Source organism: Myxine glutinosa, chromosome 7 (genome assembly GCF_964187855.1).
Source record: "Myxine glutinosa chromosome 7, kmMyxGlut1.1, whole genome shotgun sequence".
Lineage (NCBI taxonomy): Eukaryota > Metazoa > Chordata > Myxini > Myxiniformes > Myxinidae > Myxine > Myxine glutinosa.
The window spans coordinates 37,982,180-38,008,001 of record NC_136267.1 but is presented as its reverse complement, the minus strand read 5'-3'; the positions used below and the strand labels follow the sequence as shown (position 1 = coordinate 38,008,001).

Genomic DNA, 25,822 nt, shown 5'->3' with positions numbered 1-25,822 from the left:
CTGACCTTGTTACCTATTTTATACAAGCCTGACACCTAACACCTGACCTCCTGCCCTCCCCAAAGCCACCCCAGGTCACGTGCATACGATCCTTTCTATATTTTATTTTTCGAAGTGACTTCACCTTTGAGAGATGGGGCCAAAAACGATATTGTATTTCAAAACGTTTTGCACAAGGTATGACAAAACTAGGTGGATGAGTTGGTTAGGTGACAGGAACAAGCTGATTAGATTTTGGTTCAGGTGCGGATCCAGATCCTGCCTATCAGTGGATACAAAACATAAACCGTTCAGCCTGGCGGAGGTATGCGCTCTAGCGAGTACCGTTCTAGTTATTCATTTATTCCCCCTTGTGTATATCCACCACCCCCATACCAATTGGTAGTTTGTAAACCTGCTGCCCTTTGTCATTCCGCTCCTCCAGGTGCTGAGACACTGATATTGAATAAAAAAATAAATAAAGACAAGTACACATACATTCAAAGTACACCGCCCCATGCCAAATAATTAAATATGCTGCAGCGCGGCATTGCCGGGGCGCCTCCGGCGCCCGGCAATACCGCAGTGCAGCTCATTGAGGCTGCATTGGGAGGGAGAGGTGTACACTAATTGATTGATTAATTGTATAATTAAAATCAATAAAAGATTATCACAAAATATTTTCATAATCAATTGGCTAATCGCATAACTAAACCACTAGTGCTTCATCTGAAGATGTATCTTTTAGAAATTTAATTAAATAAGTCATTTATAAAAAATTAAATAATTAATTGATTACTCAATAAATAATTAATCGATTAATCAATAAATACTTAATAGATGAAATGATTAATCAATAAATCAAAAATATCCTTGATAGCCACATCACTTGGTCACTCATGTCCAAATATTAGCTTCCCAGCTCAAAAGGTGCCTGAGATATTGGCCAAATGAGAAAGAAAATAAATAAATGATTAATAATGAAAATAAATAAATAATAATCATAAAAAAATTAAATTATTAATCAATTTGGTCAGAGAACACATAAACTACCACTATTTCATCAGAATCTGTAACTTAAAAAAAAAAATTTTTTTTGTCATTAATCGAATAATTAAATAATTAATCGATTAATTGATTAATTAATAAATCAAAAATATCCTTTGCAGCCAAATCACCTGGTCATTGGCATGTCCAAATATCAGCTTCCTAACTGAAAAGGTGCCTGAGTTAATAATGGTCAGAAGAGAAATGAAATTTAATTAATTAAATAAGTACTTAATTAAACGCTAATAATTAAATAACTCCTCAATTAATTGATTATTCAAAAAAACAAAAAATACCGTATTTGACAAAGGACTTGCTCACTACTGTGCCGAAATTTCAGCTTCCTAGCTCAAAGGATGGCTGAGATATCGCCCGGACAACCAAGAAAACAAACAACCAGAGTGAAAACTGAGTACTCTCTTTCAGCGTGCGTCACTGCAGAGCCCCCTTTGGTGCCCGGCAATGACGATTTGCAATGCCTGGAGATGGCATAGGAAAGGAGCGGTGTACAATAATGAAATACCCCACGTCAATAAAAGGATGTAGCAAACACCTGTTTAGTATTCCTATGTGAGTAATTGCCGCATGATACTGGGATTTCAGGTTCAAGTTGCATGTACAAGAATCATTTGTACATCCTCTCAGTAAGTATTCCAATTTCTTTTAAAAATGCACTGATGTCTCTTCATGTCCTTGTGTGACATTTGATATATGTACAAGCTCCTGCCTCAGTCCTACATTGCTATTCAAATAACACTTTGTAACAGCGATGAGAGAGAGAGAAAGAGAGAAAGAGAGAGAGAGAGAGAGAAAGAGAGAAAGAGAAGAGAGAAAGAGAGAAAGAGAGAAAGAGAGAAAGAGAGAAAGAGAGAAAGAGAGAAAGAGAGAAAGAGAGAAAGAGAGAAGAGAGAGAGAGAGAGAGAGAGAGAGAGAGAGAGAGAGAGAGAGAGAGAGAGAGAGCGAGAGAGAGAGAGAGAACGAGCGAGAAGACGAGCGAGAGTGAGAGAGCCTGCGCACGCAAGGTGGGATGTACACGAGAAACTATCCTCAACATCACAACACCAACATAGACACATATCACCACAACACAATGAAATTAACGTTTTTGCTCTCCATGCTTCATTGCAAAACAACAATCATAATAATTAGTAATCGGCGTCCACAACCATCCTTGACCGTGTCGTGGAACGCTGGCCAAGGCCCTCACTTTCTTCACCTTTATTTGCTTTTTAATTCGTTTTCTCCACAACTGCTTGAGCGATTGACATGAAACTTTCAACGTAGGAGCGTCTACCCATGGAGAATTTCTCAACAAAGTTACATGATGATTGGATAGAAAATGTGGCCGGCATTCTGAAAAGTCTGCAGGCATGGGTTGCAGGGTGTTTCACATAACAGGAATAAATGGCCTCACTTCATTTGTACTCAGCCGAATGATTATGATAATTAATATGAGTTACCTTACTAACAAGGAACTTCGAGATGAGGCCAACTGCCAAACTCCAAGCCTCAGAGCGAGCACTCTACTCATTACGCCACAGAGTCTGGTTAGACCTTGGGAAGGCTTCCAAAGACCAATGATCATGAATTGTACTTTTATTGTATTTAACCTAACTTTTACAACATTTCTGGAAGGAAAAAGAGGAAGAAATGTTGGATCATAAGGCGTTGTGCTGAACAATGTTGCAGTTTTAGGAGTCGCGGAAGGCGAGAGGACGAGGCCATTTCGTAGGGTTCGAAGCTCGTTTATTCGTACAGAAATCTCCAGCACTCTAAACGCTAACGGAAGTGGTACAGCTTTTATAAAGCCAAAACCCTCTTCGGAGGGCGTGGCTCCACAACCGCGCATGCGTCACTTCCACACAACCAAAAGCCCCACAGGCCCGTGCACGTGGATTATGACCAAACATAAGGTAACCGTCACATGCGAATAAGTTAACCGCGACATGCGAATAGGTTAACCGCGACATGCGAATAAGGTAACCGCTACATGCGCCCCCCCAGAATGCACTCCCACGGGCATGTACGTAGTTCGCAGGCGCGCTCGGCAGTGCCGAGAAGGCTCGAGCAGTGCTCGGCCTCGGTACGCGCGAAAAAACGCCGCCGTGGGGTTGAGCCGACCGAGGGGCTGGTCAAGGCCTCGGGGGGAGGCTGCTGAGGTTCCTCGCGGGCCTCCCGAGGTTGCAGTTCGCGGGCGCGCTCGGCAGTGCCGAGAAGGCTCAAGCAGTGCTCGGCCTCGGTGCGCGCGAAAAGGGGTTGAGCCAACCGAGGGGCTGGTCAAGGCCTCGGGGGAGGCTGCCGAGGTTCCTCGCGGGCCTCCCAAGGATGCAGAGTAGGAGTAGTAGTTGCGCGAGTTGCAGCTTTCGACATGCGAGCTGTAGCTGTAGAGTTTTCGCGAGTTGCGAGCAGCAGTGCGCGCGAAGGTAACGAAGCAGCCGTGCCGCCAACGTCAGTGCGCGCGCAAGAGATGAGCAGCAGTGCCACCCACATCTCGTAACTGCGTTCCTTCGGAGGGTCCTGGAGCAGGCTCGCCCCTCTGGTCGTAGAGGAGGAGCCGAGCGCGGTGCGTGAACCACATGGCCGCTCGTCGTTTCCGAAACTCCTGCAGTTCGATCGAAACCGTGTTCGAAACCGTGCCCGCATCCGTTCGGGAGAAGCTGGGTCACCAATTTAGGTGGCTTCCCTGGCCAGGGCGCGCTTGCCGTGTTCGTTTGCAGCTCCCGAATCCGTTCGGGGGCAGCCGGGGTCACCAGTTTAGGAGTTGCGGAAGGCGAGAAGACGAGGCCATTTCGTAGGGTTCGAAGCTCGTTTATTCGTACAGAAATCTCCAGCACTCTAAACGCGAACGGAAGTGGTACAGCTTTTATAAAGCCAAAACCCTCTTCGGAGGGCGTGGCTCCACAACCACGCGTGCGTCACTTCCACACAACCAAAAGCTCCACAGGCCCGTGCACGTGGATTATGACCAAACATAAGGTAACCGTCACATGCGAATAAGTTAACCGCGACATGCGAATAAGTTAACCGCGACATGCGAATCAGGTAACCGCTACACAGTTGTGTATAAATGATGAAAATAAATAACATATGCAGCCCAGGCATGTTGTGACGTTGTGTTTTTCACAAATACTTCACAACTTGGAAGAGACAGTGAAACAGTGCTAAATATAGTACATTTGTTTTGGGCTCTGGTAACTCAAAAGCATAAAAAACAGCCAATCAAAGTTGAATAAAACAGGGACGACTTGTACGTGAGGCAGAGTTACCTGGCAGCTTTGTTGATGCTCCTTCTGCCATTCTTGTCTCAACGCATCCAGCGCTTCCACATTTTGCTTGTATGTTTTGTCTGAAGGCAGAGTTCCAGCGAGATCACTTTGCTGTCCAGTCTCACACATTGTTCTTGTCTACATCAGCGACCAATACTCTCACAAAACCCAGCTCCTCTCCCTCTTGCAGCACCTAGCTGCATTCCCTATCCCTCTCTGAATACCCAGCCCCTTTGCCTTTCCCAACACCCAGCCCCTCTGCCTCTCCCAACACCCTGCCTCTCCCAACACCCGGCCCCTCCGCATCTCCCCTCCCCCTCTCCCAACACCAGCCCCCTCCGCATCTCCCCTCTACCTCTCCCAACACCTGGCCCCGCCGCATCTCCCCTCCACCTCTCCCAACACCCGGCCCCTCTGCCTCTTCCAACAAACGGCCCTTCCGCCTCTCCCAACACCTGGCCGCTCTGCCTATCTCAACACCTGGCCCCTCTGCCTCTACCAACAACCGGCCCCTCTGCCTCTCTCCTCTACCTCTCCCAACACCTGGCCCCTCTGCCTCTCCCAACACCCGGTTCCTCCGCATCTCCCAACATCTGGCCCCTCCACTTCTCCCAACATCTGCCCCCTCCGCCTCTCCCAACAACCCTGCCCCTCCGCCTCTCCCAACAACCCTGCCCCTCCGCCTCTCCTGGCCCCTCTCCCAAAAGCCAGCCCCTCTCCCTCTCCCAAAAATGCCCGAAGGTTAGGGCATGGTCACAATGCCACATGGCCAGTTTGATCTGGATCCAGTTGTCGGTTTCTGAGAAGAAGATTCTGTGAATTAAATACCAATATTTGGAACTAAACCTCCCTTTTACTCCTTTAAATGAGGGATCCGGATGGGGAGCACAATCCAATGAAACCTTACTGTCCTGATGCATTGTACCTAATTTGGTCCGTATTGCTCAGTTAGTTGTGCAGATGTTTTAGTGAAATGTGCGATGCCGGGAGTGGGCCTGTGGCCCCCTTTCCGGGGGCAATGAGAAGCCACGAGAAGCACAATTTAAGGTTAGGGTATGGTACCGATGCCTCGTGGCGAGTTTGGTCTGGATCTGTCTAGCGGTTTCTGAGAAGAAATTTTTTGAATGAAATACCAATATTTGGGGCAAAAACTCTTTTACCCCATTTATAGGGGGCGCATCCATATGGGGAGCACAACTACATGAGTCCTTGCTGTCCTGATACATCGTACCAAATTTAGTCCATAATCGGTCGGGTAGGTTGTGAGAAGATGTTTAAGTCAAATGTTAACAGACAGGCAGCTGTACACCAGGACCCACTCCATGAGGTTATTTCAAAGAAATAATCTAACATCTGAAGCAAAAAAAGACACGAAGCTACAGTTGTTCCAATAGTGGTCATGAATCTATAATAACAAGCATTCTGAGTATTGCATTGCAATACATGTCCCCTACCGGCAGTCTGTCATCCGGAAAACTGTTGGGGAAATTACCAAGGGTTCTTTACCCACAGGTTCTGAATCGTTCCCAATCACAAATTACCTCAGGACGGGCTCACCTGTGATTCGCACTCGGGACTTCGATTTATACACCTTGCAGACAGGTCAGCAGAAGCACGACAAAATACGTTGTTGATAAAGAACCTTTCGAGTCGCTAAATATCAGTAATTTATTATATTTTCCGGTTCACGATCAATGATCGATGTGAATAAATATGTTGCTCAGCTTGGCTCCGCCCCTCCGGAAAGCGTGCGCTGTGTCATGCTGTTGACGTTCGCGAGACGAGGCTGAGGGCGCGTGGTGCGGCTTGAGGAGAACTCTAGAATAAACAAGAGATATCCATTTTAAAAATATATATTTTCGTTTAATTAACGATATCTGCCAAACCACGTGCCCTATCGCAAATTCCAAAAGGACATTTTAGTATACTGACATGCTGAACAGATCTGTGAAGTTTCCCCTCGATTGGATCAAAAATGAGGGAGGAGCTCGGTTTTAAAGGTTCATGCTTAAAAACGTCATAACTCTGAAACCATGTGATGCATGACGTCATGCTCGCTGACGTTTTTGTTTGTCATGGGTATGCGATTCTGCCTGCAAAGTTTGGCCTCGATCTGTTCAGCCGTTGCAGAGAAAAAGGGGTTTTTGTGTTTTCACGAAAAACAATATGTCGGCCGAACCACGTGACGTCATAATTACCATTAAAATATTCTACAGACCGAGTCCCTCCTATGGTGAAAATTTGATCTCAATCGGTCCTATTATTGCAGAGAAATTGGTTTTTAAAGGAAATTAAAACTTTAAATGGCACTGAGTTAAGGAGCATCAGAATTATCAGAATTCCCAAAGTTCAAAGTGCCATATCTTTGTCAAAAATGATCGAAACGTCGTGAAGTTCGAACTCGATCTGTAACTTATCATGAAGAAACCATGTGCCAAGTTTGAAATCATTAGCGTTTAGAAAAAAAGTCCGGAAAACTGTTCTTTGCGTGACGGACTGACGGACTGACAGACTGATGGACTGACGGACTGACGGACGGAGGGATGGCGTGCAAACCTATAGTCCCCACCGGTGTACACCGGTAGGGGACTAATAAAAGGCAGTGTGTGTATGTGTTTTGTGAGTGTCTCCTCCATAACTCCAAAACCATGAAACCTAGCGGCCCCAAATTTTGCATGCATACTTCTCGACCTCCACGAGAGTGCATGAATGAAAACTGGGTGTTTGGGTGTGTTAAAACAATTTTTGAAGATTAGCGAGGTGCTCATAAAAAAAACCCTTCTCACAATGGTGGTCTGCCATCGTGGTCAGCCCACTGTGATGTCACCGGGTTCTTAAGCCGCCATTTTGTTTCGGCCTATTGAATTGTTCACTCACTCACTAACAGGGAACGTGACCTGGGTTTAGACCGCCATGAGACAGGTTTCCTATGTCACTCCTGTGGATACATGTGGATATTTGGAAAAACAAGGGTGTCCGGAGAAGAATAAGGTAAGTCTTGTGTTTGTGAGGTTTGTAGTCCTGATTTATTAATGCTTTAAAATATGGCGTGTAGGCCGATGGTCTTGGATTGGTCTTGGGTAGTTACTAGGCCGTGGCGTTTTTGATTAATAAAGTTGTCTCAAAGAGGGTTTGGTTAAAGTTATGGATACCATTGTATGCCTGATAATTGCCATTGATAATTGTATGTCATTGTATAAGCTTTCGGATAATGTTAGTATTGTGCACTGATTGCTTATAAATTGGGAATTATGACTTTGTAAAGGTATTCCTTTAGAGAAAATGAACTTTTTGCTTTGATTTAACTTCAATTTGATTTGATTTCTGTTTTCGGTTTTGGTGGTCGCTGGAGAACACTCGACTACAACAAATTTGGTGGATATCCGATAAATTGTAACTAACCTGCAACCTTTAAGAGTTAGTCCCGCCGTTTACCCGCGTTTCTGTGAATTTATTCACTAACCCGAAGCCTAACACCTGAAGACAATATTAGTTACTCCCTCCATTTACCCACACTCCTGTGAATTTCCTCACTAACCTGAAGGATTTAACTTCACTTCACTTGATTTTATTTAAAATTTTCTAATCTTAAGGATTTAGCATGGAAAATGATGATCATCGTCATTTTTCCTTCAGTTATATGAGCAGCCTCACTGGTTTCTTTTAACTACAATTTAATCTATGTTTTCTGTTTTGGTGGTCGGGGCGTGATTGCACACTCAACTACAACAAATTTGGTGAGAATCCGATGAATTTTGACGAACGTACAACCTTTAATGACAACCTTAGGCATTCAGGAGTCGCATCGTTCTCTCTTTTCGTCAATGTGATCGCGATGGCTCCAAATGTTCTTCGGGACCTCACAGACTCATATCTCCGATTCGATTGCTGTTTTCGGTTTTCATAGTCGCTGAGGTTGATAAAGTCCCTCGTGAAACAAATTTCGTGAGAATCGGTTCAATTTTGACTACAGTACAGCGACATGTGGTGAGGCTTTACTCTCCCCTCTTCCTTTCTCCCACCACTCTCTCTTCCCCCTCTCACCCCCACACACGCTCCCTCCCCTCATACCCCCCCTCGCACCACCCCTCCCTCCCAGAGTGTACATTACAGTGACATGTGGTGAGGTTTTGCTCTCCCCTCCTCCTTTCTCCCTCCCCTCCTGTCTGTCTGTCTGTCTGTCTGTCTGTCTGTCTGTCTGTCTGTCTGTCTCTCTCTCTCTCTCTCTCTCTCTCTCTCTCTCTCTCTCTCTCTCTCTCTCTCTCTCTCTCTCTCTCTCTCTCTCTCTCTCTCTCTCTCTCTGTGTGTGTCTCTCTCTCTCTCTCTGTCTCTGTCTCTCACTCTCTCACAATTCTCTCTCTTCCTTACCCCTTTCTATCCCTCCTCTTCCCCCTCCTCTTCCTCCTCCCCTTCTCTCTCTCCCCCCCTTCTCTTAATATTCCTGTCACAAAGCGACTCCGTGTTACCTGGCAATGCCGGGTACCTTTGCAAGTAGTCAAATAAGTTAAAGGCTAAGCAGAAGTATTATATGCAGTGCCTGTAAAAAAAAAAAAATTCTAAATAAATCACAACCATTCAAAGTGAAAGCAGAAACAGCAACAACAGTAGTCAAAGCGGAAGCAGAAACAGCATTGCAGTTACTTACCGGCCTCCACGGACGATTCCCGGGTCTGCAATACCTTTGCTTTCAGCTGGAAATGAAAGAAATGAAATGGCAAGCTTTAATTTTATCCATAATAATGAGGGATAAATATCGTATGATTGATATAAAATGACCACATTACTTTAAAAAAATTAACGAGTTTTATTATCCCAACCTTCAGATAATTTGAAGTGTTATCACCGCCTTGCCTACAATTTATGTTATCCTTATCCAGAAAAGAACCTCATTACACCTTGATTTAGGACAAAGGGCAAACATGGATTAAAGTTTTATTACTTGCTCCAACTTTTGATTTTCAATTTCATTTAAAACAGTAATAATTGTGATATACAGTATAAACGACTAAGCCTGGTGTTGGCTTAGCGGTTAGGGTGCTGGCTTGGGATCCTAGGATCCTGAGTTTGAATCCCGGTCGATCGCTGAATTAACGCCAGGGGGGTTGACTCAGCCTGTCATCCTTCCGAGGTCCGCAAATTGAGGACCAGCTTGCTGGGATGAATGATTCCAGTGTGTACCCCGATTTAGAATAGGTACACCATATCCCTGCGCATTGCAAGAGGCGACTAAGGGTTGGCGTCAGGAAGGGCATCCGGCCATAAAAACATTGCCTCAAACAGGGAACCATGATTGTCATGGGGCCCGCAAGGCCCTAACCCCCACTCAAGCGGGGAAAACTGGCCTCAAAACGATCATTCATATTCACAGTATAAATGACTGTACAAACACACATAACATCAACGTGCACTGTACTGGTCTCCTCGTTCCACTTTCAATAATGTCGCTTCACAATGCCTCGTGGCGAGTTTGGTCTGGATCTGTCTGGCGGTTTCTGAGAATAAATTTTTTGAATGAAATACCAATATTTGGGGCAAAAACTCTTTCACCCCATTTATAGGGGGCACATCCAGATGGGGAGCACAACTATATGAGTCCTTGCTGTCCTGATACATCGTACCAAATTTGGTCCATATCGGCATGGGTGCAAGCAACTGCAACGTGTTTGACCAACTTCCGCACTTCCACTACACACGAGCCATAGATGTGCGACTTGATAACAACAACTGAAAACAGACATAATTTGCGGACGTAGGAGTGGTATCCCGAGATACGAGAGGACGTCTGTCTTATTGGCCAGAAGTTGTAGAACATTAAATTGCGTTCGTGCAGTCGCCCTTCATTAAAGTTTTTGTTTACACTGTAGAAAGGTCATCAGAAAGCTGTTATACAAATCATGCACACATATGCAGACAAAGATGTACAGCACTGGAATTGACTTCGGATAAACACAGACGGTGACCTGAAGGGAAATGACACAACTTCCCAGCACACTGTAGATACTGATGAAGCAATCTTTGTGACTTTGCTTTCCTCTTTGCAGTCAGCTAGGCAATTGAAGGGATATATTTTGCCCCTCAAGCCTCCCCACCCTCATTCCACCTTTCCACCTCTGCCTCCCCCCATGAGATGCCAAAACTCACGAGGTTTGTCCATGCTCTATCCTCCAACCATTTTAACCATTTTTTAAAGTCCACGGTATGACTCGGCCAGTGTGAGAATCGAACCACCGACCACCCGCACTCAGAGGTGCTGAAGAAGAGGCACCACTCCCTTCGCATCTTCAGACGCATAGGGCTGCCAAGGCAGTTTTCCTTGGCCTAGTGGGTACAATCCTGGATGGGTCGATACTCCGACACAGGATACTCAAATGGTTCATCCTTCCTAGTAAGCTTGTACACATTTTGCCAATCTCGGAAGGATTTTGCCAATCTCGGAAGGATGCTACAGGTTGAGTCAACCCACCTGGTGATATTTTATTGGCATGGCAGCTCAAACTCAGGACCCCAAGATTTTAAGACAGCCACCTTAACTATCAAGACAAAACCAGGATTCCAGAGCTGATGGTCTAACCACAATATCAATGAGTCTGCTTTTTCCTCCGATTTACTCAAGATACCGATTTATCTCGTCACCAAAGCACCGCTCTTCACTCTACTGGTTTGTCCCAGGCCTAGTCATTCATAACAGTGGTGTTTGGAGGTAAGGCTCATTACGGAGCGCTGTCTTCATGTACAGAGGCCAGGGTTCTTCATGGCAATACTGTCATACTGGACGATTGTAAGGAAATGAGGAATTCCTCACCCCCTCACTTATCGCTTCAATGGCACGGCAATCGAATACGAGTTCATTCCCTGAACATGGTGGTAGGGCAGTTTCACATTGTCATGAGAAACCAGTCATTTTCTGCCCTTAAATCAACTTATCTACATTTATCCACCTATATTTGTCTTTCTGTTGTAGACAAATTATATTTGTTTAAATAACAAATATTTGTTTTTTCAAAAATAAACAAATTTTTAAATAACAAAATTATAACAAAACAATTTATCTACCTATATTTGTCTTTTCTACATTTATCCACCTATACATGTCTTTCTGTCTTCTAGCGACTCCTCTCCGGCCTTCCTCCCCCAGCTCTCTCTGTGCTTTGTTCTCCAAATATTCCTGCAGGTCGCACAAGATCTGCCTGCAACCCTCTTCTGGTTAAACTGACAAAATCAAGACTCTCTGTTCACCTTCGCTCTTTCATTCCTCTTTTCTCCCACCTCTGGAACAAACTCCCCCACTCCCTTCAATCCCACTCCTCCCTCCAGTTCTTTAAAACGGCTGTTCACCACCATCTCTTATCTTCCCCCATCCAAAACCTTGATCTTTTCTAGCCCCGTTAATTCACCCCAGCTCCACTTTTTTGATATCCCGACTTCTTTCATGGAAGTCCTAGCGGTGTCCATGTGTTTTTTTTCCCCCTCTCCCACCCCCCCCCCCCCCTTTCCATGCCTCCTCCCCCCAAGCCCTACCTCTCCCACAGATCTCCCGACGTCCCTGCTCTCCATGTTGGTCTCCCGCTCCCTTTATCATATGTTTTATGTTTTGTGTGTCAGTTTGTCTTTTTGTGATCACTGTTAGCTCTTACACGAGCCTCAACCTTGTATACAATATATATATATTTGGCAGTGTAGACAGAGTAGCTTAGTCTCCAAGCATATTTACTCACGAATCTAGGATGGATCCAAATGTGCCATAAAGAACTTGATCCAGGAAATATTAATCACAGCATTGCGGCCAAAATCAAAGGAATTGGAGATGACTTCCCTGAGATTTTTTCTCAACAATGACCTGAGGTATGCACCAAAGCTTGCTCGCTTTATTGTAGTTTGCAGCACAAATTACCGGCAGATTCCAAACTGTTGGTCACCCAAATCACAGAGCTCTTGAAGCCAATAGGTGGCAATGTGTGGTGGGCTTTAGATGGAGAAATCATTAAATAAAGCGGAAACCAGAGAGTTCCTCACACCTTTTCCTGCTGTTTGACATTCCCGGTGGCCATGCGATTATCAGCAGCAATTTCCGCCTCGTCAGCCTCCTGGCATTTCTGTTCGTAACATTTTTTGCCCTGCCGGGACAGTTGAGGTCAACAAAATGAGTTAGGAAGCCAGAAACAGCACACCTGTAGTTTTGCAGAGACATCATTCAGCTGTTGCAGAGAAAGTATCCAAAGGGCAAGCAAAAACTAAACCTACTTGAGTAGCTGTACTTCCGAGTTAGCGGTTTTGTTGGAGACGAGGCATTACTCACATCCATAGTTTTCTTGTAAAGGTTATTTTTTAGCTTGTGCAGCTTGTCCATAATGGCCTCCATCTGGTGATGAGAACATGGGGTATTGTCAGATTTTTGTACATAGGTAATATTGCATTCCTTGTAGAATGGCAAAGTTAATGCTACGTATATTAGCTGGAGCCGGCCGAGATATCGAGAGCGTTTCCACAACTCCATGTAGCAACTGCGCTCCGAGGATTATGAAGCACAATGTAACAGATGAGCCCCAAGACCCGAGTTGTGAAGTGCGAGGTGATCGGAGCATTGATTACACGCCGTCGCTGCTCTTTCTGACGCTCCCGGAAGTCCTCGCCACGCTTCGCCTCCTCACGCAGAGCGCCAGCCAATTGAATATGTGCATTCCCAGCATTCTCCAGCTCTGAGGACCATGACATGAGAGTTAGCGACAGAGGAGAAGCAGATGCCTTGCTATTCTCTATTAATAAGACAAATTAAGTGTATGGAATGATGGCTCCTATTTATTACTTGCAAAATCGAAGGTCGGTTGCGTTTGTTATTCTGTCTGTATGTTTGTCTGTCTCTCTGTCTGTTTGTCTGTTTGTTTGTCATACGTCTACAGGTCACAATTCTAAACTGATCGTCATGAAACATCACCAAGTTGTAAAAGGTCGTCACAGTCGAGAAGCTCATTTATTGATTTTGAGGTCAAAGGTCACCTGGAGGTGACATTTCGAAAATCGCCATTTTTCATCCAATTGACTTGAAAATTGAACAGCATTTGCACATTGAGTCACTAAATTGGGAAACCTACTAATTTTTTTTAGGTCAAAAGGTCAAAGGCCAACTCAAGGTCAAACTTCCAAAATCATCAATTTTCATTTGAAAATTCATCAATTTTCATCCCATTGACTTGAAGATTTAACAGCATTTGCATAGTGCCTCACTGAATTGGGAAACCAACTATTTTGAGGTCAAAAGGTCAAAGGCCAACTCAAGGTCAAACTTCTAAAATCATAAATGTTCATCTTTCACTTTTCATGTCACTTTCACCCTATTGACCCGAGTTTTGATCAAAATCGTCAACTTTAATGTTGATGAAATGGACATTTTGATAGATCAATGGCAACCTTTTGGGGGAGTGAGGGGTGGATTTTGCAAGTATCGTGCTCTGCATGACGTCTTCTTGTTATTCTGGCTGTTTGTTTGTCACTCGCCTACAGGTCACAATTCCAAAGCGATCGTCATGAAACTTCACCACGTTGTAGAGGTCGTCACAATTGAGAAACCTATTGATTTTGAGGTCAAAGGTCAACTGGATGTCATATTTCTAAAATCGCTATTTTTCATCCAATTGGCTTGAAAATTGAACAGCATTTGTACATTGAGTCCCTGACTTGGGAAACCAACTATTTTGAGGTCAAAAGGTCAAAGGTCAACTCAAGGTAAAACTTCCAAAATCACCAATTTTCATCTGAAAAATCAATTTTCATCCAATTGACTTGAAGATTTAACAGCATTTGCATAGTGCCTCACTGAATTGGGAAACCAACTATTTTGAGGTCAAAAGGTCAAAGGTCAACTGAAGGACAAACTTCCAAAATCATCAATTTTCATCTGAAAAATAATTAAAATTTTCATCCAATTCACTTGAAGATTTAACAGCATTTGCATAGTGCCTCAATGAATTGGGAAACCAACTATTTTTGAGGTCAAAAGGTCAAAGGTAAACTCTAAGTCCAACTTCTAAAACCATCATTTTTAATCTGAAAAATTGTCACTTTTCATCATATTGACCCGAGCTTTCATCAAGATCGTCAATTTCAATCTTGATGAAATGGACAATTTGCTGCATCAATGGCAATCTTCATGACATCTTCTTGCTTATTTATTTATTTCAACAGTTACTGAAATTCTTGTGATCGATTGAAGCTAACTGACTGGTTGAGGATCTGTAATCCCAAATTATACCTTTGAAATGCATCCTGCACTACTTCAGCTGAAGATAACAGCAACTTGGTATCTCATGTTCTTCTCAAGGACATCTCCATCTGGACTCTTATTTCTATTTCTGTTAGCTATTGTGCAGCATTGACGTTCAGAAAATTAATGGAGTTACTCACGTTGTTTCATTGTATCAAAGGCTCGTCTCAATGTGCTGTAAAACAAAAATACAACCAGACATTCACTCAGCTGGGTATGACACGTGTCTAGGTATGATTTAATTTATTATTCATTCTTGTGTGTGCGGCACATGGCTGCGGATTTGCATCGTTGCTGGGACTGGAAGCACCCGCTCCTGAGGGAGTGGCCATGGGGGTTATGTTGCCATCTTTATGATTATTAATACCATAGCAGAGTACCCGCCCAACAGGCGATCTTGTTCCAAGCGTGCAACACGTTCTTCTGATGTATCTTTATTTGGGCAGTGTATAGGCAACAGAACGCTGCTTCAATCACTCACGAAAATAAAAAAATAACCCGGGTTACGTATATGAAGAAAACACATGTACGGTTAATGTGTATATATAATACTTTGTGGTTATATAGCTCAGATAATTACAATTGCACCCCTTACCCCCAAAGGAAGAAAATGCCAAGGTAAAATTTGATGGAATCAAACGAAACTTCCAGAAACACACCTTCCGGTATCCCGAGCAATCCGTGAAAGTTTCACCTTCCAACAACATAATACTTCCCCTCCATTATTAGGTCATCTCACCTCGATCGCAAAGATATTTATTTAACTTGTAAAATGGTTCCGGATTTCCGTCCGTCCGATTGTCCTTCCTTTAACTTTTGGTATTTTCGCTATGCCTCACTTATCACCCGGCTGATTGTTCTGAAGCTTGACACATGAATACAAGACAGCAGTCCCCACAATCACTTGGGCTTAGATTTTTCGATGTTGGGTCATTAGAGCTCCTGGGGTGGGGGGTGGTGGTGGGTTTGGGGGTTACCCCTGAAACTTTGGATTCCTACTCGTCCCTTATTTACCAACCGATTGCCCTGAAGCCTGATACATCCCTTGTATTTTATGGTCTGCAGGATCGCTCGGTCTTAGACTTCGATTTCGGATTAAGGGGACTCCCAAGGGATCAATGGCGGCCAAATCAGCAGAGGTCTGAACTACCTCAAGAGATGACCGTTATCCCACTCGGAGCTGTTTTGTATAGATGTGGAGCTGTGGCTGATACAGTGCCCTCTTGTAGGTTAGAGCATTATTTTGCAATTTATTCAGGGTGTCAGCAATAACTACTGTACTCTTTGTGCAAGACGGCATCACCAACGATCAGTTGCTGGCAGGCACAGGTCCTCTGGTTTCACGTCCTACTGACAGACAGCGCGCGCATTGATGCCTCACCCTGCATGGAAATTACCAGTGACAGTTTATAACTGGGTTGAGATTCATACTCAGGATGGACAGTTCAAAATAAAGTGTATAAACCTCTAAGCTATCCTGCCAGGTATAATATATATCAGTCAAAATGAAGCTTCTGTCTTTCGTTGTAGTCTGTGAAATACAGAGAAGCGCCCACTGCTAAAAGCAGCATCAGCTTTTGCACTGCTATCTGCAGTACAAGTTAGAATACATAGGCTTTAGATTTTCTTTTGACAACACCAACCCATCCGCTTGAGAAGGGAATCCATCCGCGGATGCATTTCTAGCTCACTGGCTTTCCATCAGCATGGAGTGGATTTCCCTCAAGAGTTGAACTGGTAAGCTTTCTCTTATACGGTATTAAATAGCATCTCTTCACTGGAATGGTGACTATGAACCCATGTGCCATACCAGCACTTACTGCAAAGGTGCTGATCAACAAGGGGTGCTTGCCACACATCCACCATATTTAGGCACCCATTGCACAGTTGACAAGGACTTGGGCTTGCAGCCAGAAAACAATATACTGTAGCGGCTGCCGCTGGGGTTTCACAATCGCCTTGCACCTATCAAGGACGCGGAGCGATCACCATGCTGGGCTCGTCCAGGACGCCCGGGCAGGCCCGCGCTCAACTTGCCAGGCCTCGGTCGGGACGCCCGGGCATGCCCGGGCATGCCCGGGCAGGCTCGCCCTCAACTTGCCAGGCCGCAGCCAGGACGCTGGGCCACGCCCCCTGGCGCCGGGCCTGGGCAAACGCTCCGGGATAATTGGTATATATATTGCTGCCCGATAAACGGGTTTTCAGTGTGCCTGAATGTTTGATTTCATTAAAGCAACTCGGATGAATTCTAGCTTTTTGTCGCGTCCATTCTTCCGATCGACGTGGGAGCCCCAGCTCCTTCATTGGTGACCTATCGACATGGACACGGCAGTCGCCCTTAAACTGCCTACCTTCTGGGAGGCTCACGCGGCGGTTTGGTTCGCACAGGCGGAGTCCCTGTTCGCCCTGCGAGGCATCACGGCCGACGACACCCGCTTCCACCATGTGGTAGCTGCGCTCGGGTCGGCTACCGCGGCCCGCGCCCTGAGCCTCCTCGAAAGCCCGCCAGCCGCTGACAAATACGGCGCGATTAGGAAGCTTCTCCTCGATGCTTTCGCCCTGCCATCGGCGGAACGCGCACGGCGCCTGCTCGATCTGCCTGAGCTCGGCGACATGCGCCCTTCCGTGCGAATGGACTACATGCTTTCACTGCTCGGCGAGCACTCTCCGGCATTCCTGTTCCGGGAGCTGTTCCTCCGTCAGCTGCCTAACCCGGTACGCCTCGCCCTGGCAAGCACGACGATCACAGATCCCCGAGCCCTTGCCAGAGAAGCCGACAAGATCTCCGCTGCAGGACGGCGCATCGCAGCGGCGACATGGGACCCACCGCCGTCCGACGCAACAACCATGGCGCCCGAGCACCCGGCACGGTCGACGGCCGAACTGCCGACGCAATTGGCGGCCGCTCTACCGTGCCGACCACCTCCAGCACGACGACCGAGGCCTCCACCCGACCAAGCGTGGTGTTACTATCATGCCAGGTTCGGACAAAAGGCCCGGACATGCCGACCCCCGTGCACCTTCGGCAGGCCGGGAAACGGCCGGGCCGGCGTTCATTACCAGCCATGAGCGCCGGCCACACGGGCAACTTACTGTTCATCACGGATAAAGCGTCCGGACGGCGCTTCCTGTGCGACACCGGCGCCCAACTGAGCGTCATACCCGCCTCTGACCAGGACAGGCAATCCGCGGTTTGCGGCCCCTCCTTAATTGCGGCCAACGGATCGACTATCCGCACCTTCGGCCCGCGCAACGTCACCCTCTGCTTCGGCGGCCAACGCTTTGCTTGGACGTTTGTAACCGCCAACGTGCCCGTGGCTCTGCTAGGCGCCGACTTCCTCTGCGCACACGGACTGCTGGTGGACGTCCAACGGCGTCGTTTAATCAACGCTGAAACCTTCAGCTCCCTGGTATGCGCATTGAGTAGCTCCGCGCCGACCGAGCTGGCATGCACCGTCCCGGCAGCGAACGAGTTTGCTCGCCTGCTCACGGAGTTCCCGGCCCTCACGCGGCCGACGTTTTCGGCCGTCGCAGTACGGCATGGGATCGAGCACCACATACCAACCACGGGCCCGCCGGTCTACACCAGGGCCCGCCGCCTCGACCCAGCCAAGCTCGCCGTAGCGAAGGCCGAATTCGACGCGTTGGAGCACCTCGGCATCGTGCGGTGCTCCGATAGCGCGTGGGCCTCGCCACTGCACATCGTGCCAAAGCCGGGGGGTGGATGGCGCCCGTGTGGCGACTACCGCCGTCTGAATGACGCTACCACCCCCGACAGGTACCCGATCCCGCATATCCAAGACTTCTCCGCCCGTCTGGCGGGACGGGTCATTTTTTCGAAAATTGATCTCATACGGGGATATCACCAGGTACCTGTCAGGGCGGCCGACGTCCCTAAAACGGCAGTCATCACGCCGTTCGGCTTATTCGAATTCTTGCGGATGCCGTTTGGTCTCAAGAACGCGGCTCAGGCGTTCCAGCGCTTGATGGACGGCGTGCTGCGTGACCTGCCGTTCCTTTTCGTTTACCTGGACGACATCCTCGTCGCCAGCACGTCCCGGGCCGAGCACCTCCTCCACCTCCGAACACTGTTCGAGCGCCTCAGCGAGCACGGCCTCATCGTCAACCCGGCCAAATGCCACTTCGGCACGACGGCCGTTGATTTTTTGGGCCACCACATCACCAAGAACGGGGCCGTGCCGCTGCCAACCAAGGTCGAGGCCATCACCACGTTCCCGCGTCCCCGCACCATAAAGGCCCTGCAGGAATTCCTGGGAATGGTGAATTTTTATCACCGCTTCGTGCCCCGCGCTGCTCACCTCATGCGGCCCCTCTACGACGCCCTCTGGGGCAAGCCGGCCAAGCACGACATCGCCTGGTCCGCAGCAATGGATGCGGCCTTCCAACGCTCAAAGCGGGCCCTCGCCGACGCAACACTGCTCGCTCACCCTGTGCTCAACGCTCCCATCGCCCTCACCACGGATGCCTCCGACTACGCGGTGGGCGCCGTACATGAGCAATGGGTGAACGGGGTTTGGCAGCCACTCGCTTTTTTCAGCCGGCAGCTCCGGCCGAACGAGCTCAAATACAGCACGTTTGACCGGGAGCTCCTCGGTCTACACCTGGCCGTCCGCCATTTCCGCCACCTCCTGGAGGGCCGACCTTTCACGGCGTTCGTCGACCACAAGCCGTTGATTTACGCCATGGCCAAGGTCACGGAGCCATGGTCGGCCCGCCAACAGCGCCACCTCTCCGCCGTGTCGGAGTTTACCACGGACATCCGGCACGTCGCCGGCAAAAACAACGCCGTGGCCGACTGTCTTTCCCGGGCCAGCGCGAACGCGGTCCACCTGGGCGTGGATTTTGCGCTTATGGCGGCGGACCAAACCACCGACACCACGGTGCAAGCCCTCCGGGCGGCGGACACGGGCCTCCGCCTGGCCGACATCCCCTGCGCGGACACTGTCCTGCTCTGCGACGTCTCCCAAGGCCAGCCTCGCCCTATCGTGCCCGTCACCTGGCAACGCCGCATCTTCGCCTCCCTCCACGGCCTTTCCCACCCGGGCCGGAAAGCTTCCCAGAAGCTGGTGTCGGCGCGTTTCGTCTGGCACGGCCTTCGTCGGGACGTCCGCGATTGGACCAGCGCCTGCACGGCCTGCCAACGGGCCAAGGTCCACCGACACACCCAGGCCCCGCTGGCACCTTTCACCGTGCCCGAACGACGTTTCGACCACGTCAACGTGGATCTGGTGGGCCCCCTCCCCCCGTCACGGGGGTTCACACACCTGCTCACCATGGTGGACAGGACCACCAGGTGGCCGGAGGCCGTTCCCCTCGTCTCCACCACCACCGCCGACGTGGCGCAGGCTTTCATCGCCACCTGGGTCGCCCGCTTCGGCGCACCGGCGGACATCTCGTCAGACCGCGGACCACAGTTCACCTCCGAGCTGTGGGGCGCGGTCGCCCGCAACCTGGGGGTCAAGCTCCACCGTTCTACGGCCTACCACCCCCAAGCAAACGGGTTGTGCGAGCGATTCCACCGCTCCATGAAGGCCGCGCTCATGGCCGGCCTTCAAGACGGCGGTTGGGCCGACCGGCTGCCGTGGGTCCTTTTGGGCCTTCGCACGGCCCCCAAGGAGGACCTCCAGGCATCCACCGCCGAGCTGGTCTATGGCCAGGTGCTACGCGTCCCGGGCGAATTCGTGCCCGACGCTACCAGTCCCTGGTCCGCAGCTCACCAGCGCTCGGACCTCCAGGAGGCCGCCCGACGGTTTGCCCCCGTGCCGACATCCCACCACGGTGACCCCCAGTCCTACGTCCCCCCAGCACTCCGCACAGCGGAGTATGTTTTTGTGCGTCACGACGCACATCGGTGGCCACTCCAGCCGCCGTACGACGGGCCCTTCCGGGTGCTACGACGGGACGACAAGTCGTTCGTCATCGACATCGGCGGCAGGTCGGACCGGATTACAGTGGACCGCCTCAAGCCGGCGCACGTGGACGTCGACCACCCACCACGGGTGGCCCTTCCGCCGCAGCGAGGCCGCCCCCCGTCCACGGGGCCCCCCACTCGACCGCCCACCACCTCACCGGACCCCCTCCCACGACCCGCCAGGGGTCGCTTCGGCCGGGTCATCAGGACCCCCCTCAAGTTGACCCTGCCGGTGCAAGTCGATTCTGGGGGGACGTGTGTAGCGGCTGCCGCTGGGGTTTCACAATCGCCTTGCACCTATCAAGGACGCGGAGCGATCACCATGCCGGGCTCGTCCAGGACGCCCGGGCAGGCCCGCGCTCAACTTGCCAGGCCTCGGTCGGGACGCCCGGGCATGCCCCCTGGCGCCGGGCCTGGGCAAACGCTCCGGGATAATTGGTATATATATTGCTGCCCGATAAACGGGTTTTCAGTGTGCCTGAGTGTTTGATTTCATTAAAGCAACTCGGATGAATTCTAGCTTTTTGTCGCGTCCATTCTTCCGATCGACGTGGGAGCCCCAGCTCCTTCAATACAGTATAACAGTTAAAATGGAAATTCTGGCTTCAGTTGCAGTCAAGAGACATGGAAACACCTACTGCTAAAAACAATGCCAGCTGCTACACTGCTATCTGCAATAGTAGATAGCCTACATATACTTTAGAATACTCCTAAAGTAGCAGCAGAGTTGGAGTCTGAGGAGTTGACAGTGTCCGAGTCCGAGCCGTTGACCGAGTCCGAGTCCGAGTCCGAGTCGGAGTCCGAGGAGTTGACAGTGTCAAAGTCCGAGTCCGATGAGTTGATGGTGTCGGAGTCCGAGTCTGATGAGTTGATGGTGTCGGAGTCCAACTCTAATGAGTTGATGGTGTCGGAGTCCGAGTCCGATGAGTTGACGGTTTCGGTGTCTGCGTCCAAGGAGTTGCCGGTGTTGGAGTCCGAGTCCGAGGAGTTGCTGGTGTTGGAGTCTGAGTCCGAGGAGTTGACGGTGTCGGACCCCGAGTCAGAGGAGTTGAGTGTCTGAATCCAAGTCATAGGGATTGACACAATTCGTAATATGGGACAAGGCATACCGGTGTGTACCCTGGTTCACGGTGTGTACCCTGGTTAGAATAGGTACACCGTATCCCTGCATGTCGTAAGAGGCGACGAAGAGGGTTGGCGTCAGGAAGGGCATCCGGCCATAAAAACATTGCCTCAAAAAGAGAACCATGACAATTACAACTACATATGGGCAGGGTACAGCCCAAAGTGGAGATCAGTTTCTGAGGTTTGGGACATGGAATGTAAGGACAATGACAGGGAGATCAGGAGAAGTGGTGGAAGTATTGGTCAGAAGAAGAGTGGACATATGTTGTGTGCAGGAGACGAGATGGAAGGGAAGTGGTGTGAGAATGGTGAAGGGTAGGCAGGGACAGAAATACAAGTTTGTGTGGCAAGGGTGCCTGGAGGGCGTGAATGGTGTTGGTGTCCTGTTTTCTGAGGAGTTTGTGGACAGTGTGGTGAGTGTGACTAGAGTGAGTGATAGGTTGATGATGGTGAAAATGATGATTGGAAAGCTCTTGGTGAACGTCATCTGCATATGCTCCGCAGGTTGGTCGGAGCGATGAAGAGAAGGACAAGTTCTGGTGTGCGATAGAGAAGCTGATGGAAAACGTGAAAGATGAGGAAGTTGTTGTGGTAGGAGGAGACCTAAATGGACATGTGGGAAGGAGTATGGATGGTTTTGAGGGAGTTCATGGGGGTTACGGATATGGTGTGAGAAATGGAGAAGGTGAAAGGATTTTGGAGTTTGCTGATGGAGCTGATTTGTTGATTTGTAATACTCAGTTCCAGAAAGAGGATAATAAGCTTGTTACATACACGTCAGGTGGGTCGACGACAACCGTTTACTACCTGATGGTGCGTAGGCGAGATAGGGGGCACCTCCGGGACACAAAGGTGATCCCGGGGGAGGAGGCTGTTTCACAGCACCACTTGGTTGTCTGCGACATAAGGGTGAAAGGTGCGAGGAGAGCTCGGCGGGTGAAGTACCAACCGAGAATGAAGGTGTGGAGGTTGATAGAGGTGACAGTAAGGGAGGCATTAAAAGAGAGGCTGAGTAGGGTAGAGGATGATGTGGTTGAGCTTGAACGTGGTTGGATGTCAATGAAAGATAGTCTGTTGGGAGCCGTTGATGAGGTATGTGGATGGACAAAAGGACCACCGAGGCACTCGGAAACATGGTGGTGGGATGATGAAGTTGGAAAGAGGATTTACGAGAAGAGGAAGAGGTTCAAGGAGTGGCAGAAGGCGAAGGGTACGGGAGCAGAAAAAGCAGAGCATGAAAGTTATAAGGCAGCCAAGAAGGCTGCAAAGAAAGAGGTAGGTGAAAATGATAGGTTGATGATGGTGAAAATGATGATTGGAAAGCTCTTGGTGAACGTCATCTGCATATGCTCCGCAGGTTGGTCGGAGCGATGAAGCAGAGAACACAGAGAACACATAAACTACCACAATTTCATCAGAATCTGTAACTTTAAAAAAAAAAATTTTTTTGTCATTAATCGAATAATTAAATAATCGGAGCGATGAATGTAGAGGAAGGGCAAGACCGATAAAGACTTGGCTAAAAGTTATAAGGCAGCCATGAAAGCTGCAAAGAAAGAGGTAGCAAAGGCGCAGGAGGCATGTAGGAAAATGTTCGGAGAACGCTTGGATTCGGAAGAGGGTCAGAGAGCGGTATTCAGAATTGCAAAGCAGATAGCGAAAGAGAGGTGTGATGTGATGGGGTGAGTTGCTTGAAGGATGAAGTGGGACAAATCGTTGTGGACCCAGATGGAATTAAAGGAAGATGGAAAAGATATATGGAAATGCTGTTGAATACAGAGAATGATTGGGATGGCAACATAGAGAGTAACCCAGTTTTAGGACCGGCAGAGAAAATAACTGAGAAGGAAGTTGAGGAAGCGATAAAAGCAATGAAGAGTAGAAAAGCGGGAGGGCTGACGGGAGTTGTGGGAGATATGTTGAAGGCAGCAGGAAGATGGGGTGTGAAGAGAATGACAGAGATCTGTAATCTAGTGGTGAAAGAAGGCCGCATTCCAGTGGATTGGGCACTGAGTACCCTCGTCCCTCTATACAAGGGGAAAGGTGACCCTCTGCAGTGTGGCTCGTACCGAGCGATAAAGTTATTGGAGCATGGAATGAAGGTATTGGAAAGGGTGTTGGAGAGGAGGATAAGGAAGAAGGTGAAGATCGACGAAATGCAGTTTGGATTTATGCCAGGAAGAGGAACGACAGACGCGCTCTTTATTATTATGAGGCAGTTGCAGGAGAAGTACATGGAGAAGCGGAGGAAGTTGTTTCTTGGGTTTGTTGATCTGGAGAAAGCATTCGATAGGGTTCCACGCAAAGTATTGACATGGGCATTGAGGAAGTTAGGAGTGGAGGAATGGTTGATCAGAGTAGTGATGGCAATGTACAAAAGAGCGCGCACAGCTGTAAGGACGAAAGACGGGAACAGTGGTGAGTTTGAGGTGAAGGTGGGAGTGCATCAGGGGTCAGTACTAAGTCCACTACTATTTGTAGCTGTGATGGAGGTGCTGGCTCAGAACGTAAAGGAGGGTTTACCGTGGGAGTTGTTGTATGCAGATGATCTGGTGTTGATTGCGGAAAGTATGGATTGACTGAAGGAAAAGATGAACAAGTGGAAGGAATGTATGGAGACAAAAGGTCTGAAGGTGAATATAGGAAAGACGAAGGTGATGGCAAGTGGTAAAGCATGTGGTGAGGTGGAAAGAACTGGGAAGTGGCCATGTGCTGTGTGCAGGAAGGGTGTCGGAGTGAACTCCATTCAATGTACAATGTGCGCTGAGTGGGTTCATCAAAAATGTAGTGGTCTGAGAGGGTCATTAACCAGTGTGGCAGCTACATTCAAATGTAAGGTGTGCACAGAGGGAGCTGCAGATGGAGGAAATGTTGAGTTGGATCTTGGAGACGGTGTGAAGCTGGAAGGTGTGAAAACATTTTGCTACCTCGGAGACATGCTGAATGGAGAAGGTGGATCAGACTCGGCAATGGTTGCTCGAGTGAGATGTGCATGGAAGAAGTTTCGGGAACTGAGTGGCGTGCTGATGAGGAGGGGAGTGTCGTTGAAGCTGAAGGGAAAGGCGTATGCTGCATGTGTGAGAAGTGTTATGATTAATGGGAGCGCGACATGGGTAATGAACGTCGAGCAGCTGTTACGGATTTATGTGGATTTATGTGAATTACTATTCAGGTCTTTGCTTATCAATGTGTAGTCGAGTAACGGTTGTTGTGATTAAAGGGTCAGGAGCCCTTCTGGGAAAAAGGAGACCGGAAACGGAAGAAGAAAAGACACGAGGTCCTGGAGAAGCGACGATCTTCTTCCTCTTCCTCGCCGAGCTCCGACGAGAGTTGGTATCGATATTGAGCAGCGTGGAGGACGCTGCGTTTGAAAGCCCGTCTGACAAAAGGAGTTACCTGCGCGGGGTACTTACCCCTTGACACGTCAAGTTGCCGTGTACTCCTGGCTCTGGGGGGTTGCTTGTGTACATCTCTCTTCTACGGCCAAACTTTTGATTTTCCTGTTCTATATGTTGAGACCCTTGGAAAAAATCTGGGTAACACTCCCAGATCAAGTACGTTTTTTCTGCACACCCCAATACGTGATTATGACTTGAGGCCAATTAGCCGAAATAGCAAAATTCAGTTTTCATGGAATAATTCAAGAGTAGGCAGCTTTAGATTCAAATGTAACATTTATTTATCATGTTTAGACATAACTAACACATTTTTAGCATGGTTCAATACTATAAACTGTCTTTTTTAGAAAAAAAACCCATCATTTAGCTTTTTTTTCTCCAAAAATCACTTTCAGTTTGATAGGCGCTCAAAATCCGATCACCTCTCATACACCCAATTATGTAGATAAAGCAGCCAAAATTTGTCAGAAGCTTCCTTATGAAGCCCTTTAATAGGGATAAACATGGGTTTCTTTGTGGCTTATCAGTCTTTCACATTTTATATTTTCAGCATATGGTCCGACCTTGCCGATTTTTACAGCCGTATAAACGTAACTAATATCCATTTTTTGTTTTTCAGGCGTGGCCGCTGACGATGGAGTCTGTTACTCTCTCAGGACCGCCCGAAGACAGTTCGTTTGATGCGACAAACTGCATCATCTGCCAGAAAAGCGCGGGGGATAAAACTGAGCACAACTAATGGTTGCAAAAGGATACGAGAAGCAAGTTACATCCACAATGATCAAGTTTCCAAACGGCTTAAGCTGGTTAAAGGAGA

General features: G+C 48.3%; 1 protein-coding gene across 1 annotated transcript in view; it reads right to left on the bottom strand.

Moving 5' to 3' along the window:
* Positions 1-25,822, bottom strand: part of LOC137431134 (proline-serine-threonine phosphatase-interacting protein 1) — a 160,012-nt gene that overhangs the window by 91,553 nt on the left and 42,637 nt on the right. The window contains exons 4-9 of the mRNA XM_068122112.2: positions 14,691-14,725; positions 12,882-12,988; positions 12,589-12,651; positions 12,308-12,406; positions 8,938-8,983; positions 4,293-4,372 (exon numbers count right to left, since the gene is read on the bottom strand). Coding sequence (XP_067978213.2) covers positions 4,293-4,372; positions 8,938-8,983; positions 12,308-12,406; positions 12,589-12,651; positions 12,882-12,988; positions 14,691-14,725 — 430 coding nt within the window. The remainder of the gene's footprint in view (positions 1-4,292; positions 4,373-8,937; positions 8,984-12,307; positions 12,407-12,588; positions 12,652-12,881; positions 12,989-14,690; positions 14,726-25,822) is intronic.